The 18,131-nt window shown below is 36.3% G+C and overlaps 1 protein-coding gene across 3 annotated transcripts in view; it reads right to left on the reverse strand.

Moving 5' to 3' along the window:
- otulinb (OTU deubiquitinase with linear linkage specificity b) overlaps window positions 1-18,131 on the reverse strand; it is a 140,948-nt gene that overhangs the window by 58,028 nt on the left and 64,789 nt on the right. For all 3 annotated transcript variants that reach the window (XM_039754880.1, XM_039754883.1, XM_039754881.1), the window contains 2 exons: window positions 15,758-15,846; window positions 3,093-3,193 (listed from right to left, as the gene is read on the reverse strand). In XM_039754880.1, coding sequence (XP_039610814.1) covers window positions 3,093-3,193; window positions 15,758-15,846 — 190 coding nt within the window. The remainder of the gene's footprint in view (window positions 1-3,092; window positions 3,194-15,757; window positions 15,847-18,131) is intronic.

Genomic DNA, 18,131 nt, shown 5'->3' on the forward strand with positions numbered 1-18,131 from the left:
GAATCCACACCCCTTCCGGCGTGCTTTCCATGGTTGTCTTGCCTTAGAAAATTATATATATAGATATTGCCTTAGTGTAAAACTTTGTAACAATCTGTAAGACAATATCTGAAGAAAATATTTAGGAAAAAATTTCTATTTTTTTACCTCATGAAATGTTTCTATAAAATTTAATTACAGACAACATTTCTTGTAAATATTCTGTTTGAGTTTGGCAACAGTTTGCCTTGATCAGGACCATCTACAACATTGACAACAACATCTGGAAAACTTCTAACTTTTGATAATGCAATATATAACTGACCGTGGCTGAATACTGGTTCTGGCAAGTAAATGGCAACTTTTTCTAAGGTTTGCTCTTCTGAGTCTTTCTCTTTTAGCGTTTTTCTAATAGTCAATTTCTTTTTCTTCAATCGATCTATTTGCTCGTATTTTTCTTTGTCTTTCAGCCTTTCTTTTGTTGATGTTTACTTGTTCAGCTGACCGTTCTTCCAGGAGATGTTGCTTATATAGTATTTGATTGTCCATGTCTTTTGAAATACTTGACGTGTCCTTTTTTTTTGGGTGGCATGTTGTTAGCATACGTCCGTAATATTTTCTCCTACAGTAATACTGGCTTGTATGTGGCTGTAATATGCATCACTGTATTGTGTGTCTTTAATTTTCTCTCGCAGTAATACTGGTTTGTATTTCCATAAAATGCCTGTAATTTTCTCTGACAGTAATACTGGCTTTGTTGTCCGTAATATGACTTTAATTTTCTGTCACAACATTGGGCAATCAGCAGAGTGTTTCCAGCTACTGATTTAATATGTGGCGTGTAGCTGATAATTGTGCCCGTGGCGTCTACTCAGCAAGTACTGTTTAGTTCCCCAGCAAGTATTTTAATCTGTGCTGGCGTGCAGTTGATTATTGTATGTGTGGCGTCTCCCCAGCAACGGATTTTATGTGCGCGGCCGCGACTACCCAATCAGCACTCTCCCCAACAATGTTGTCCTTTATTTCTTATCATGCGCGGCTGTGGCAAGGCCATTCACTGTGTGCACAGCTTCCAGTGTGTGTGCTTTACTTACTTATCATGCGCGGCAGCAGCTAGGCCATTCACTGTGTGCCCAGCTTCCAGTGTGTGTGCGTCCACGGTGCCGTTGCGCATGGGCGGGGCACGGCGCGATGCATGGCGCAGCCCACGCATGCTCACTTCACCAGAAGACACACACAGGGGTTTTATTAAAGAGGATAAATACAATAAACAGTTTTTATTCCACAAAGCACCTTGCAATAAACACGTCTCCAACAATTAGCCACATTCTTATATATAAAGCAGACTAACAATCTTGAGGTCTTGCATGTATGTTATCATCCTGTTGACGCTCGGAGTTTTATCACATAAAATCTGTGGTATTATTTGTTGTTTAAATATTTTGTGGTAGCCGGCCCGGACACAGACAGGCGGACACATTGACGTCACCCAACACACGTTTATTATACATACATTATTTACAAGTGCACAAACCCCAAAAGTCCTGGCCACAAAACACAGTGCCTTGTCTCTTCCTTCAGGCCGCCTCCTTGCCTCTCCTCCAAGACCTTGTCTTCTTCTCCCGACTCCAGCCATTGTCTGAAGGGAGGCAGCCCCTTTTATAGCCACCTGGATGTGCTCCAGGTGCTTCCTGGCAATCTCCCACCAACAAGAACCAGTGTGGCGGAAGTGCCGGCTGCATATCCGGAAACACTCCGGGTGTCCCCAGTCTTCTTCCCCCCAGCACTTCCGGATGTCAAAGCTCTGTACCAGTGGCCCCCAAAAGGTACCAGGGTGGTCACCCCCACATGGTCTGGGGAAGCCGCAAGCCCTCCTCCGGTCCTCCTGGGCATCCCGGCTGTGTCGCCACCCCAGCCATCTCTGACAATTTGTTTTTGTTAACTATATTTTCATCTTGCATTATTCTTATTGTGACAATGTTGTAGTCATAATAGAATTAAATCAATCTAATATTAATATTAATTTAATTGGCTTTTTTCCATCATCAAAAATTCTGCATGTAAAAACTTATTACTACACCACAAAACAAAAATTAATCTGTCACATTGTATTTTTTTTAATTATATTTTTTATCATCCAGTTGACGCTCGAATGTTTCTGGTGTGCTCCATAATTATATTTTTCTCAAACAATTTAAAAAAAAAATTATTTTCCTCCCAGGCATCACTTTGCTAATGCCCAAGAATTCCTGCAAACAGTCAATGAAAGCTCAACAGGCCATTTCCAAATGAACACTCAGAAGGGAAATGCATAACATGGACATCTGGAATAGACTACACTGGAGCATGCCCTTGCTAACAACTATTCACAAAACTGCTCAAGTTAGTGTTCTTAAAGCCACAAACACTGGACTATTGCTGCATAGAAGTGTATTGTCTGACGAGTTGCATTTCTGCTTGTAGTTAAATGATGCAAGGTGATGGGTACATCATAAACCACTTGGAGCCTTTCATGTTGACTGTGTGCAAGGTGCTGTTGAAGCAGAAGACGGCACTCTGAATTAGCATTTTCCCAAAATTTGTATACTAGTTGATATTCTTACCAATAATAGACAACCTTTAAAGCAAATCAAATCATTAACTCTTTAATACAACAAGTCTAGTATACATATCCTTAAAGACCAATACACAGATGATAATTTGTGTCATTAAAACAGGTGTATAATAAACAAACTTTCCATCACGTGATTTTAAGATATATTGTTCACTAAACTGCTCTAGTTATCTACTACAGAAGCACTTCTGTTAAATAATAAAAAAGAATATATAATAAATATAATAACTATAATAAAAAAGAAAATTAAAATCACATCACCCCTAATCTCCCTAAATCAATGCTGTGAGGGAAATGACATGCTATAAAAATAGAAACAAGTTTAAAGTTAAACTCTCAAAAGTAATTTTACTAAATGAATTATTGCTGTAAAATGTATTTTAGCTTGGAAAATTGTTTTCTGAAAGGATATTTTAAGTAAATTTACTAGTAAATATCAACAAATACTATTATAGCACAAATATGACCAGTGCTTTGGTAAGAACTATGAATTGCTGACCTTTCTAATCAGTGCACTTTTAGCTGTGTTTCCTCTCCACTCCCTTTCACTGTAGGTCAATATATCTACTTCAGGGGAGATACTGCATCTGTCCTGTGAAACTAAACACAAAAAATGACTTTTTAAGCATTGAAAATATGTTATTCACCATTTAAAATAAATATCAATACATATTAAAATAAATGTATCAATAATTTACTGTAAGCATTACTGTGGCCTTGCTACTCCACATTCTGATCATGGTTCTGTTCCAAGTTGTGGTATTCTCTCATTAATTAACATTTTCTCCTCATGCTTGTGTATTTTCCAATGTGTACACACTTTCACTCTAAATTTTTCTGTTGTGAATGTTTGGGCTAGCAAGCCCTGAAATGTATTATTATTTCATCTGGATCAGTTTTTAAAATCTGCTGAAACAATTTGATGTATCTTAATTTACTGCAACTATGATGAAGAAGTACACAGTACACCCGCCAGTTTTCAAATACCAAAAAAAAAAATTACAGCTCTCTCAGCCTAAAGCTGGAGCCATATTGCATTACTTTTACACTAATTTTCAGCAATAGTCCCCACTTACATAATCTTAGCTGGCGATGGCAAGTTCTGAGGTGTACTTGGAACCCCCACTCATCTTGTGTGATATCTCATCTTCATCATAGTGGTATGCAACTCACAATAACAAAATGAAATAGGCTTAATTTTGTCTTAAGTCATATGTTAGGCTCCTCCTGTATGTGTAAGAGCTGACAAATAATAAGAGCTCTGCCTCAAGTAAAATGCACCACAAGGAAAATAGAAAATAGTATTTTGGACTATGCAAATAGCGAAAACAGAAAAGAGCTTCATCTGTAAAATCTGTCATGTTTGTAACACTACAACAGAATGGAAAAGGAAAAATACAGTTACACACTAAGGATTAACTTCCCATACCTGCAAAACATTTGTACGGTCAATAGCACCATCAGGCAGCATGTTAACTGGCTCTGAACTTTTGCCTATAGGTGCAATATTTTGGAAAATGGAAACTGTAGAGATGTTGTGAGCAAGCTATGCAACCTGTCATCTCCTTGAATTCTAAGTTGTGCCATCCGGCATCCTCAAAGAGACAATTCAGAAACTGCAGTTAAGTTTAACATGATTTAAAGTCATGTAACAAATAGCGAGCCTTAGGAAATTACTACAGAGATTTGATTATTAAATGTGTAAGAATTATTTGCAAAAACAAATTGAACAGAAATGTGAATTTTATATTTACATATATAAAATAAGAATGAACCTGTCAGTCCAAAAACAATAATAAAACAACAGCAGAAATGTAATCTATGAAATGAAAGTTGCAGTTAACATAGTTACATGTGACAGCACACAACTGCAATTTCTCTTTCTTTTAATTAACAAAATTCCTTATTTTTATTTTCCTTAACTGTATTGCAAATCTTGAACATATTCTATTTAAAAGTAACTGAATTGCTGCTAATCATAATTTCCTCATTATCACTATGTAATGTATCAAAGGAGAGGCTTGATCCAAATTCACTTTAATTTTTCTTCATGAAATTAAGACTTTCTGACAAATCTGCATTGGTATGATTCAATTACAGTATAGGTAAAGTTAGTAGGTACCTGGTAAAATTCGAAGAATTTTTTGCTAGATTTCTCAGTTATGTGCAGCAGAAATAGCAACTTAAGTTTATCCAAGTGCAGTTTCATCAAATTATCAAGAATTGGATATAAAAAGCATCCTGGCAATATCCCTCCTGCATCTGGAAACTGACCACTGGTAAAAAGCAGAGTATGGCACAGTTTATGCAACATAACAGACTGATACTGTCAGCCAGTGAAACAAGGCAAAAACGGTTACAAATCTAATCCGATATTATTAATTAATCTCAATAAAATTCTGTGAATTCTATAGCACATCATATCAGACTGAATAGCTACTCATCGTTAATAGTTTAAATATTTGCAATATAAAGTACTCTTCCAGTATAATTTTAGAAGTGCTATGGATAAAAACCAAACACTTTTAATAGATGGTCCACTTTCCAGCTCACCTTAGCAATAAGAATTAAGACAGTCAAAATGAACATCCTCCCTAAGCTGCTATATCTATTCCAGAGTATCCCTATATTCATAAACAAATCATTCTTTATGAAATTAGATTCAATTATTAAATAATTTACCTGGAATTTATTTGTAATTTGAAATGGCTGCACATTCAAAAGGTGATTCTACAAAGTTGTAAAATAGAAGGAAGCATGGTGCTAACTAACTTTCAGTTTAACTACTGGGCAGCAAATATACCCACAAAAAATCCTGAAAATCAACTGAAATTCTTGAAATCACATTGGCATGACTTGACATAGAAACAAATGCTGTTCTACAGAATATCTTTGTTGTATGACCTGCTCTGTACTCCATTAATACTATCGTCAATTTACCATAAATCCAGTCATCCACCAATTACTTAAAATATGGAACCAGTACAGGATTAATTTCAAGGTAGAAAAGCTCTTGTCTGTACAGGATTCATTTGAAGGTAGAAAGCTCTTATACGGTGCTCCTATACAAGATAATTAACTTTTTTGACCTCCTCAAACAAACTTAATGTTTAACTTATGGACTACACTACAGATCTTTAAAACAAAGTATTTGTATGTTATAAACAATTACGCTCCCAATTAAATTTTTTACCAGTTATATGTTTTTTTTTCAAATATGTTAATTAGAAACATTAAAATAAATTTACTGAACTTTCCACATTTTGCACTCGTATCAGTCCCAGAGACCAAGCTGGTTAGTTTTGATGAAGCCTCAAGAGAGCATTTCAAAAATATATAAAAATATTTCAAAGAATTTATCCTTCAAATTTCCTAGGGAACAGTGGGAAAAGGACCTTTCACTCGGCATCTCAGAAAAGGAATGGAACCATAGAACACACTAGTTCTATACGTGCCAAGCATTGGATATTTCAACAAAAGGTCTTCAGTTTATCTTATTTAAAACTGTTCAAAATCTACCCAAGGCAACACCTTACCTGCAGCTGCTGCCATACTTCACTAGGCCAAATGTTTTAGGAATGCTGTAAATTAACATAATTTTGGACAAAAATCTTTACATATTTTTTAGACAGCTTTTGTGTTACAATCACTTCTAATTCATATTAGCAGCATTTAGTTTAATATTGATGACACTAATGTGTATAGGGATACATTGACTGTAGTAGGCTATATTTACATTACAAGTAAGTAGACTTATATTGCTCAAATGGAAGAATTCCAACTTGTCATCTATAACTCACTGGGTGAGCAGTGTTCCATATTATCTCAAAACATAGAAAATCAAATTCTTTTTCAGATAATATGTACAAAACCTTTTTAAAACTAAGCAAGAATTCATTCATGTTATTTTAGAATAAGCATACTAATACAATAATCGACTCTTTTACTTTATTTGCTACTGTGAATTTATTTTAAAATAAATTGCTGTATGTTACTGTTAATTTTTTGATTGAGTAGTATGCCACTGTATGTTTGGGGTTTTGAAAATAAAGGAAGATTTATATCAAAAATGGTTAGATAGATAGATGTATGAAAATACAAAGATAATGTTCCATCTTCAAAAGATTTAAATTGCAATTAGATTTTCCTCAAATGCCCCAGTAAACAGAATAGTATGAGCACAATACTTACAACAAATAATTTCCATAAATTCACAATTTATATAATTTCACTAATTTTTCTTCTACCTGCTATTTTCTTTGAGGTATTCTTTATTCTTGTATAGTGTAGTGTGTTCTTAAACAGTATGTAGAGTAATGGACCTCATGCACTCATAATGCTTACCTTTATGAATCTCTTGGACTCTTTTGATTTGAGACAGCTCATTAATCAACCTTCACATAAAGCAGGTCATACGTTAGACTTAGTAATTACCAAAGGACTAAAAGTGGATGTGAATCAGATCATTGATATTGGTCTATCAGACCACTTTCTTCTACTATTTAATATAGAAATAATGATAGAAAGCATTCAAGAGAAGCATATTGTTAAAAAACGCTTCTTTGACTCATCAGCAGCTTTAAAACTTACAAACATTCTAAGCAATCAGTCCGTTTATAGTGCCAACTATAATAGCGAGGATAATGTAAATAGTAAGGTGGAAAACTTTAATTCTAAAGTAAGAGCTGCTGTTGACATAGTTGCACCTGAAAAGACAGTTAAAAAATCTTCTAGCATTGTTATTCCATGGAAGACCCAAAGAGTGTCTGATTTAAAAGAACATGTCGTAGAGCTGAGCGTAAATGGAGGAAAACTAAACTAACTATCCATTATGAGATATTGAAGGTTAAAATAACAGAATACAATAACACAGTCCGTCTTGAGAGGCTGCTATTTCTCTAAGATTATAAATAACAATGCTAGTAATCCCAGAGTCTTATTTTCAACAATTGATCGTCTGTTAAACCCAGGTAACACAAAGGAATGCCCCCAGAATACTTCCAGTGAAACCTGTGAGAACATTGCTGTATTTTTCAATCAAAAAATTAATGATATTAGAAATAACATAGTACATCTCCCCAACACTGCGGAACCTCCTAAGCCCCAGTACTCCGTTATAAACAAATTAAATTCTTTCACCAGGATAGATTTACCTGATTTACATAGAATAATCTCTCAACTGAAACCCTCCACCTCGTCCTTGACCCAATACCAACAAGGTTTTTCAAAGAAGTATCAGGCGTGCTAATTGATAATATTCTTGACATAGTAAATTCGTCATTAAATACGGGGGTCTTCCCAGACTGTCTTAAGACTGCTGTAGTTAAACCCCTGCTCAAGAAAAATAATCTTGACCCCTCTGCTTTTGAAAATTTTAGACCCATCTCTAACCTGCCCTTCTTAAGTAAAATTCTAGAGAAGGCAGTCATTTTGCAGTTAAATGACCACCTCAATAAACATGCTATTCTTGATAAATTTCAGTCAGGTTTCAGAACAAATCACAGCACAGAAACTGCACTCGTTAAAGTAGTAAATGACTTGCGGGTAAATGCAGACAGAGGCCATTTATCTGTTCTCATCCTCTTAGATCTGAGTGCTGCATTTGACACCATTGATCACAATATTCTTAGAAATGCCTTAGTCAATGGGTGGGCCTCTCTGGCAGTGTCTTAAATTGGTTTGAATCCTACCTGGCAGGGAGAAAATTCTTTGTTAGTTGTGGTAATTACAACTCAAAGACACATGATATTCCACAAGGCTCTATCCTGGGTCCTCTGCTTTTTTCAATCTATATGCTTCCATTAGGTCAGATTATCTCAGGTTACAACGTGAGCTACCACAGCTATGCTGATGACACACAGCTGTACTTATCAATAGCACCTGATGACACAGACTCTCTCGATTCACTAACACAATGTCTTACTGGTATTTCTGAATGGATGAATAGTAATTTTCTCAAACTAAATAAAGAAAACTGAAATTTTAGTGATTGGCAATAATGGATTCAATGAGGTTATCAGAAATAAACTTGATGCATTAGGATTAAAAGTCAAGACGGAGGTAAAAACTTAGGGGTAACCGTTGACTGTAATCTGAATTTTAAATGCATATTCATCAGACCACTAGGACAGCATTTTTCACTTAAGAAACATAGCAAAAGTTAGACCTCTTATATCATTGAAAGATGCTGAGAAATTAATTCACGCTTTTGTTTTCAGTTGACTAGATTACTGTAACGCACTCCTCTCAGGACTACCTAAAAAAGACATAAATCGTTTGCAACGAATGCAGAATGCAGCTGCTAGAATCTTAACTAGGAAAAAAAAATCCGAACACATTTCTCCAGTTTTGATGTCACTACACTGGTTACCTGTGTCTTTCAGAATTGACTTTAAAATTCTGCTTATGATTTATAAAGCCTTAAATAATCTCACTCCATCTTATATATCGGAATGTCTGACACCCTATATTCCAAATCGTAACCTTAGATCCTCAAATGAGTGTCTCCTTACAATTCCAAAAGCTAAACTTAAAAGAAGTGGTGAGGCGGCCTTCTGCTGTTATGCACCTAAAATCTGGAATAGCCTGCCAATAGGAAGGCTAATACAGTAGAGCACTTTAAAACACTGCTGAAAACACATTACTTTAACATGGCCTTCTCATAACTTCACTTTAACTTAATACTGATACTCTGTATGTTCAATTCTTCACAATAACTATTCATAGTGGCTCTAAAATCCATACTGACCCCAACTCTCTCTTCTGTTTCTTTTTCCGGTTTCTTTGTGGTGGCGGCCTGCACCACCACCACCTACTCAAAGCATCATGATGCTCCAACATTGATGGACTGAAAGCCAGAAGTCTACGTGACCATCATCATCAAATCCTTCCGTGAGAACCCTAAATACAAAGAGGACTGTTTCATTTATGTTAGGTAGATTGCCCAGAGCGGACTGGGCGGTCTCATGGTCTGGAATCCCTGCAGATTTTTTTTTTTCTCCAGCCGTCTGGAGTTTTTTTTTTTTCTGTCCACCCTGGCCATCGGACCTTACTTATTCTATGTTAATTAATGTTGACTTATTTTATTTTCTTACTGTGTCTTTTATTTTTCTATTCTTCATTTTGTAAAGCACTTTTAGCTACATTTTTTGTATGAGAATGTGCTATATAAATAAATGTTGTTGTTACCTGTAACTTAAATAAATTTAAAGAAACTTGCATGCCTGTAATAGGCAGACAGATAACAACAGCTATGAATATCACTATTATCCTTCAACCAAACCTATTTGTAATGGAATGTTCCATTACCATATATGATATAAAAAGTAGGACTTTTTACAAAATACATTTCATTATACAAAATGGGCCTACTTACTTTTTATTACAACTAATTATGTCTGGCTTTTATCAAACATATGGCAAATTCTGATTGAATTTAGCCAAAAGGCATTGGTTTTGAAAAAATTGAGAAGTTTGTTTTGTTCTTAAAAAATGTAATTAATAATCATCAAAATGTTTAAGCTTAAAATTAAGAGTACATGCCCCTTTTATGTTATACAGCACTGTGCTAACCTACTAGTTGCTTTTCATTTCTCATTTTAAAAAAGTTAAAAACTATGATGCCATCTAAATTGTACATTGAATATCTGGCTGACTGAAAAGATCAACACTGTTCTGCTTTTCTTATGAGCAGCCTTTCAGTACTGAAATTGTTTGATGACACTTTCATACCAGGTTTACCTAAACAATAATAAACTTCTTTTTACCTGGAATCAAAGTTTAATAAAGTGTTCACACTTTAAATCAACATTTTTACCGTTTATCAAAATGTGCATACTACATACATACTTTTCAATTAAGAGCAAAACATAATTAAATGAAAACAGTTAATTTGCTGGTTTAAGTATGTTCTGTCCTTGTTTAGCAAAATGTTCCTTTACTAGTTGGATATGCTAAGGACATTAGTACAAAGAAGAAATTGTAAGAATACAGATATATGCTAGTTTATGACACAATAAGGGAGAACGATTTACTAAATAACCACTGAATATTATATATATATATATATACATATACACATATATATACATATATATACATATATATAAAGTACAGGCCAAATGTTTGGACACACCTCCTCATTCAATGTGTTTTCTTTATTTTCATGACCATTTACAGCACTCCATCACTCTCCTTCTTGGTCAAATAGCCCTTACACAGCCTGGAGGTGGGTTTGAGGTCATTGTCCTGTTGAAAAATAAATGATTGTCCGACTAACCTGACTTCTGTACAACACAACTGCTGGGCCCAACCCCATTGATAAAGCAAGAAATTCCACTAAATAACCCTGATAAGGCACACCCACCTGTGAAGTGAAAACCATTTCAGGTGACTACCTGTTGAAGCTCATCGAGAGAATGCCAAGAGTGTGCAAAGCAGTAATCAGAGCAAAGGGTGTCTATTTTGAAGAAACTAGAATACGTTTTCAGTTATTTCACCTTTTTTTGTTAAGTACATAACTCCACATGTATTCATTCATAGTTTTGATGCTTTCAGTGAGAATCTACCAATGTAAATGGTCATGAAAATAAAGAAAACACATTGAATGAGGAGGTGTGTCCAAACTTTTGGCCTGTACTATATATATAATAAACATTTTTGTAATCCTAATATTGTTGCAAAAACCTGTGTTCAACAAATATGTTTTTTTGGGAACTATATAAAAAGGTTGAGACTAAGACATAAAAAAGAAAAATGTATAAATGATTTGCCAAGAGTTAACAATCATTTGTATAACTTTGCTTCAATCTTACAGTCAAGTCAAGTGGTTTTATTGTCATACCATCCATACAGTACTGTACCATATAGTGACATGAAATAACAATCCCCAGGACCATCGTGCAACATATTCACATAAACACAAGACAAATGCAAGACAAGTAAATAAGTATACTATAAATAGATAAACAATAAATAGGTAACTTAACAGACAGTAATAATTTGAAATAGATGGTAGTAAATAAATAATACATCAACTAATAATAAAAGACAACTGTAGTAACAGGTGCAACAATGTACTGCATATAAATAAACTACTAGGAGCAGATCTGAGGGCAGTCGAGAGTTTAAAGTCTGGACAGTTAAAGGGTAGAAGCTACTGCACAACCTGGCACAAATGGTTTGGATGCTACAGTACCTCCTGTGAGATGGAAGTGAGACAAAGAGACCATGAGAGGGGTGGGAGCGGTCCATCACAATTCTGTGGGCTTGCAGATGCAACACTTTATAAAAGATGTCTTTAATGGAGGGCACATAGGTCCCAATGATCTTTTCTGCTGTGTGCATTATCCACTGTAAGACTTTACAGTCAGACACTGTAGTTTCCAAATCAGACAGTGATGCAGTTGGTCAGAACGCTCTTAATGATGCCGCCGTACAATATGGTAAGAATGTAGGGAGGTAGGCTTCCATTCTTCAGCCAATGTGGCATCTTGGTGATGGAGGTGGTCTTTATTGAACAAACAAGGTCAGGTGCCAGGTGCACACCAGGAATTTGGTGCACCTGACTAGCTCAACTGCCAAGCCCTAAATGTGCAATTGGTTGTGAACAGCATGAGCCTTTCAGAAGTCAACAATCATCTCTTTCGTCTTGTCATTCCTCACTGCTTATACCCCACAGTCCTGGAAGTAGTCTATTAATTATTCTCTAAACTTTCACTTATTTTGCTTTATCTTTATTCTAAAATGGAAACCATAACTGCACACAGTGCTCCATATAAAGTCTCTAAAGTATGTTATACAAACATTCCTCAACTATTTTTCAATTCGAAGCTATTTTCTTCACAATCATGGCATACATTAGTCACCTGAAACTGCATTCTAAAGTGAAGCATATTTTATTAATTAAAAAATAGCCCACTCTCTCCTTTTATAATCGAGTTGAAGAGTCCCATTATAAAGAAAAGCTTTAAAATTTACCAAATACGTCCATTTTTCAAGCCAAAAATGTTATTGAGTACTGATGTGTCTGTCTTGAGATTACATAGATATTGCAAAACACCATGTCTACATCATTTTAAGCAAAATACATTCAACCATGTTGAAAGGGGATCAACTCTGTACTTTACTCCACAGTCTATCCTCCTCCACGGCAACCATTAAACCCCAGCCGCTGTGGCAATGATTCACTTCAGAAAGACATCACCAAGCACCATTATCGAGTACTGATGTCCAGATGTGAACCGTCTCTGTTCTGTAAAGAACTACATAATAATAAGTGAAAATGTCACACGTACAATCAGTTCTTTCACTACACAGAAGTTTATTTCACATTATTTTCCCTGCTGCTACTAGATTGATAATGCATGTGCTTCAATGAAAGAGAATATTTAATGCACAGGGGTGTAAGAGACAGAGAAGTGGTCAGAAAAACTACCTTTTTTCCCACCTCCAAGGCAAACTGTTTGCCACTCTTTCCCCCAGCTCTCTTGAACTGACATAAGGCCAGGGTCCACATCCCAGATTCGGCAGCAGCTACATATCAGGGCTGATAGACTCTAGCAGCGGGGAAATGCGCCCAAAGTGCTCTATGCTGCGTCTGCTTACCTCTACATGAAAAATCTGCCCAAGTACCCTGTACCAACCTTACACCACAACTCAAGAAGCTTCTTTTATGCTCACTTCTCCAGGTAGCATACACCTGTCATTCCTGCCACAGCACCAGAGACTGCATGACTTTTACAGGTTCCCCCTGTGTATTTACAGTCTTATTGGTATGAGTTAAGTGTCAGTGAATTTACGCGATTAAACAGGTTATCCTAAGTTCTTTTATTACAATATCCTCAGAGTGACTCCATTAAAAAAGTCGATAATTGTTTTGAGATTCTTCATGTTGTCTATCATAGGGATGTTAAACTCCAGTCCTGAAGGCCCGCCGTGGCTGCAGGTTTTAATTCTAACCCTTTTCTTAATTACTGGCCTATTTTTGATGCTATTTAACTTCTTTTGAATTCATTTTAATTGACTTGGTTTTTAAGATTTGTTCCACAGAATGTCTTCAACATTCCTTTGAATTGATTAATTTGTTTCCTTAAACAGAAATTAAATGAAATGTGAAGTGAGTGAGTCAACAGAAGAGCAACTAAATCAGGGCCTCAAACTCCAACCAGTTGCTTAATTAGGCACAGAGTCTTGTCGTTAATTAAACCCGTTCTTTAATTCCATGGCTTGTTGCTGCTCTCATTGTGTAATAGCAGACGTTTTCAAAACGGTTGATTTTTTTTTTACTTTTCTAAGAGCACTGGTAAAATGTTTAGGGGACCTGAGCAGATCAACATTCCTGAGACCTCCACCCTTTTCATTTTTAGATATTGTATGATGGTCTCAGTTTCAGTTCATTTTGTATTTCATTATTGTTTGGCTGTTAATTAAGGAAAAAGAAAGAATTACTGGGTCTGAGTCTTCATGAGAAAGTCAATTAAAATTAATTGAAAAGAAGTAAATTAGCAAAAAAATCAGGTCACTAATTAAGAGAAGGGTTAGACTGAAAACCTGAAGACACTGCGGCCCTCCAGGACTGGAGTTTGACATCCCTGGTCTATCACAGACTCTGCTTTTTCATTTTTTTTTAATTGTGCAGAAGAAAATGTGCATTATAAGAATATAGCTTGGCACTGGGGGCTTGCTGGGGTTGTCATGATCTTTGGCAGTGGCCATGAACAGACAAGAGAATTGGAAATGTATTCTTACTTCAAGAAAAGCAGTACCAAGATTCTGTGATAAAATAATTATATCCAGTTTCTTTTCATTATCACAATGATGCCCCATAAATGTGGAAGGCATGTTTCCTTCAATCAAAATGTTTGCTACTTCATAGTGGACATATTTGTTACATTTTTTGATTCACCTATGGCCCCTGGTACTCTTCAGCTCCACTGTAGGTTGCAAAAACAGACAAGGAATTTTTCGAATTTTGAAACATTCTTCATTTTAGAATACAATGTTATGTGAAAAAATGATTGTGAAGGAGTAACTTTGACTTGGAAATACCAAACCTATCCTTTTATTAACTACACAAATAATACTACATCTTTTATACAGTATATATTTCTCTTCTAGTTCGTCCTGCTTTCTCTTCAAACCCGGTCCCCCCCACGTGCAGCCCACACGGCATTTCTTGATTCCTATTCCTCCTCTTCCAAACCCTTCACCACGCTGCCTGCGGCCTCCCATACACCCCCACGCCGTTTTTCTCGATTCCTATTCCTCCTTCAAACTACCACGTTCCACGTTCCTTTCTCATGACCCCATTGGTGTCACGTCACCGACCCTATATCTAGCCTGACCGCGTGACCTTTCACTTCAGCCATGTGTGCACCTGGGAGTCTTTTCCGTAGTCTGCAACAGGAAGGTACTCTCTCGACCATTGGCATTGGTTTCACTCCTTGCTATTTTCATTATACTGCGACGGTTGTTTCCTAAGCCTTTGTTATAAAATGAACGAAAGCATTTTCTCTGTCGATGGATTTTTGTACAACGTCATCTATATTCCGGGATCCGGCAACTGCCTGTTCCTATCAGTGGGTTATTTCTTCACACAAATGGTTGAAGAAGGCAATGCACTCTCACTACGACATAGGGCAGTAGATTTCATTGCATCACATTGGGACAGATTTGGAGATGTTTTTCCTGTTGTTCTTTCCAACACAAGTCGAGTTATCACAACAAGTCAGGAGTACTATCAATACATGGCAACATCTGGAGTTCTTTCTTCTTAATTTCTGAATTCCTTTCTCACCGTTTTTCCGTTCCTATTCTTCAACCGCTGTATGCTACAGCGGGCGACGGCTAGTAACTATATATTAGTGTGTTTGCTTCTGTACACCATCTGCTCATGGGTCCACCAAGCCTCCTAAGTCTCACACTTGACTGATGTTCAAGTTTTAGACCCTCCAACTTTTTCAGTATAAATTACATTTCCTTTCTGTCATTCATCAGACAGTACAGGAATAAAAGTATTTATGTTTCATTTCGAGAAGAAAAAGCGGCTTGATTAAAAGCAGATTTTTAGTCCATGTTTTTACTGCATGTAACATTTAAATTTCTGCAGCATGGGGGATGAAAAATAAAAAAATAATCAAATATACCCTCTGAAATGCATCTCACCCAGCAAATCTTCTTCACTTCTGGTCCTGTTTTTACCTAGGTGATTATCTTCTTGCATTTCTTCTTCGCCACGGTACAGGTCAATTTCACTGCAAAAATGCAACAACATTCAAAAAACTTAACAGAATTTCTCTGGGCTTTACAAAAATAAAATAGTCTTGAATGTAGGGGAACAAATTTAGTTTACTCATTTGTTCACAGCACTGAATTATAACATCCTTAATTATATGAGCTACCATCTAAAATATGGCATAAGGGGCTGCCCGGTGGAAAAAGAACTGAGAAGATGTAAAAGGTTGCATAAGATGAGGACTGATATTACAAGGCCCAAGCACTGTCAACATATGACAGCAGTGAGAAGAGTGATAGTGAACAAGGTATTCTAGAAGGACATCAAGACAGGGGAGAAAGATCTGTGACACAGCACAAAACACTCAATTTTCTCACAGGGGTCTATAAGAGTAATTAACATTAGCTTTGAAAAACAAACCATCAATGTACCAATATAGTGAGGCCACAAATAGAAGGATGGCAAAATATGTTTTAGCTAACAAAAGAAGCATATGATTCTAATCCAGGTAAAACTGGACCATTATTCCCATTTTAATGTGGCAGGTGGCTTGTTATTTTCCTCCAGTTTTTTTAAAAGCCAGAACATGGACTTAGAATACAATGGAGTGAAGCTGTCTTGAGGCTGCCTTTAAGAGCTAAGGAAGGACTGGGGATGCCATGGTAAAGAGCACCTACACTAATTGGCCTGAACTGATTCTGTGCTTTACCAAAACAGAACCTGTGAGTGGATTTAAATTTGCTTCTGATCAGTTTCACTATATACTTAGAATTAGGTGATTACTAAGGATGTGTGATGTCTTAAAAGTTCACAATATCACCACAGAAAGTGTCTATGTATGGTGCACAGGTGTTTTAGCTTGGGGCACAGTAGTTTTGTTGTCTCACAGATTGCTGCAACTAAGCAAATGCAGCAGTATTCAGTAAAGTTACTGTGATGATTCAAAGGTGATTCATTCCAAGTTCATTTAAAATTTAGTTACTAATTACTTTTACTCACTCAAACATGTCAAACTCAGTTGTCATTTTACAACCATAGTATTTATTGAAAGGGCTATTTGCATGCATTATACAAAAAAAAGCATACTTCATTGTATTTTATGGTGCCTTGGCTGTACTGCAAATTTTTCCTTTTCTTATGATGCGTGCAAATACCATGTCAAAAAAAAAACCATAAAACTGAGTGTTAATTGGTATTCCAAGCCTGCAATGCACAATGTGCATACAGAAGCACAATGGCACACAGTTTTAAAAAAAAAAAACACAAGGCATAACATTTATATATATTGTATTTGGTTTTTTTTTCTTATTTATTATCACGTGTACTCAGTACTACAGAATCCATTCCCGGATGGGTTTATCCATTCTCGAGAATTTGGGAATCCCACATGTCATTCCCGAGTATCCCGGGGATGACACAGTGCATGGGCATCTCACATGTGAACGGTTTTAGAACGACTGACACTTATTTTTAATAAAACTACTGCAATATGTTGACACCAATGAAAGACTAACCTTATCTACAAGCAGTCCATGCTGTCATATAAGTACATGTATCTAGTTTAGGGGTGCCAACACTTTTTCGCCTCGTGAGCTACTTTTAAAATGACCAGGTCGAAATGATCTACCTACATTAAAAATTATATATATATATATATATATATATATATATATATACACACACTCACCTAAAGGATTATTAGGAACACCATACTAATACGGTGTTTGACCCCCTTTCGCCTTCAGAACTGCCTTAATTCTACGTGGCATTGATTCAACATGGTGCTGAAAGCATTCTTTAGAAATGTTGGCCCATATTGATAGGATAGCATCTTGCAGTTGATGGAGATTTGTGAGATGCACATCCAGGACAAGCTCCGTTCCACCACATCCCAAAGATGCTCTACTGGGTTGAGATCTGGTGACTGTGGGGCCATTTTAGTACAGTGAACTCATTGTCATGTTCAAGAAACCAATTTGAAATGATTCGAGCTTTGTGACATGGTGCATTATCCTGCTGGAAGTAGCCATCAGAGGATGGGTACATGGTGGTCATGAAGGGATGGACATGGTCAGAAACAATGCTTAGGTAGCCCGTGGCATTTAAACGATGCCTAATTGGCACTAAGGGGCCTAAAGTGTGCCAAGAAAACACCCCCCACACCAGCCTGCACAGTGGTAACAAGGCATGATGGATCCATGTTCTCATTCTGTTTACGCCAAATTCTGACTCTACCATTTGAATGTCTCAACAGAAATCGAGACTCATCAGACCAGGCAACATTTTTCCAGTCTTCAACTGTCC

This window comes from Polypterus senegalus, chromosome 5 (genome assembly GCF_016835505.1).
Source record: "Polypterus senegalus isolate Bchr_013 chromosome 5, ASM1683550v1, whole genome shotgun sequence".
Classification (NCBI taxonomy): Eukaryota; Metazoa; Chordata; class Cladistia; order Polypteriformes; family Polypteridae; genus Polypterus; species Polypterus senegalus.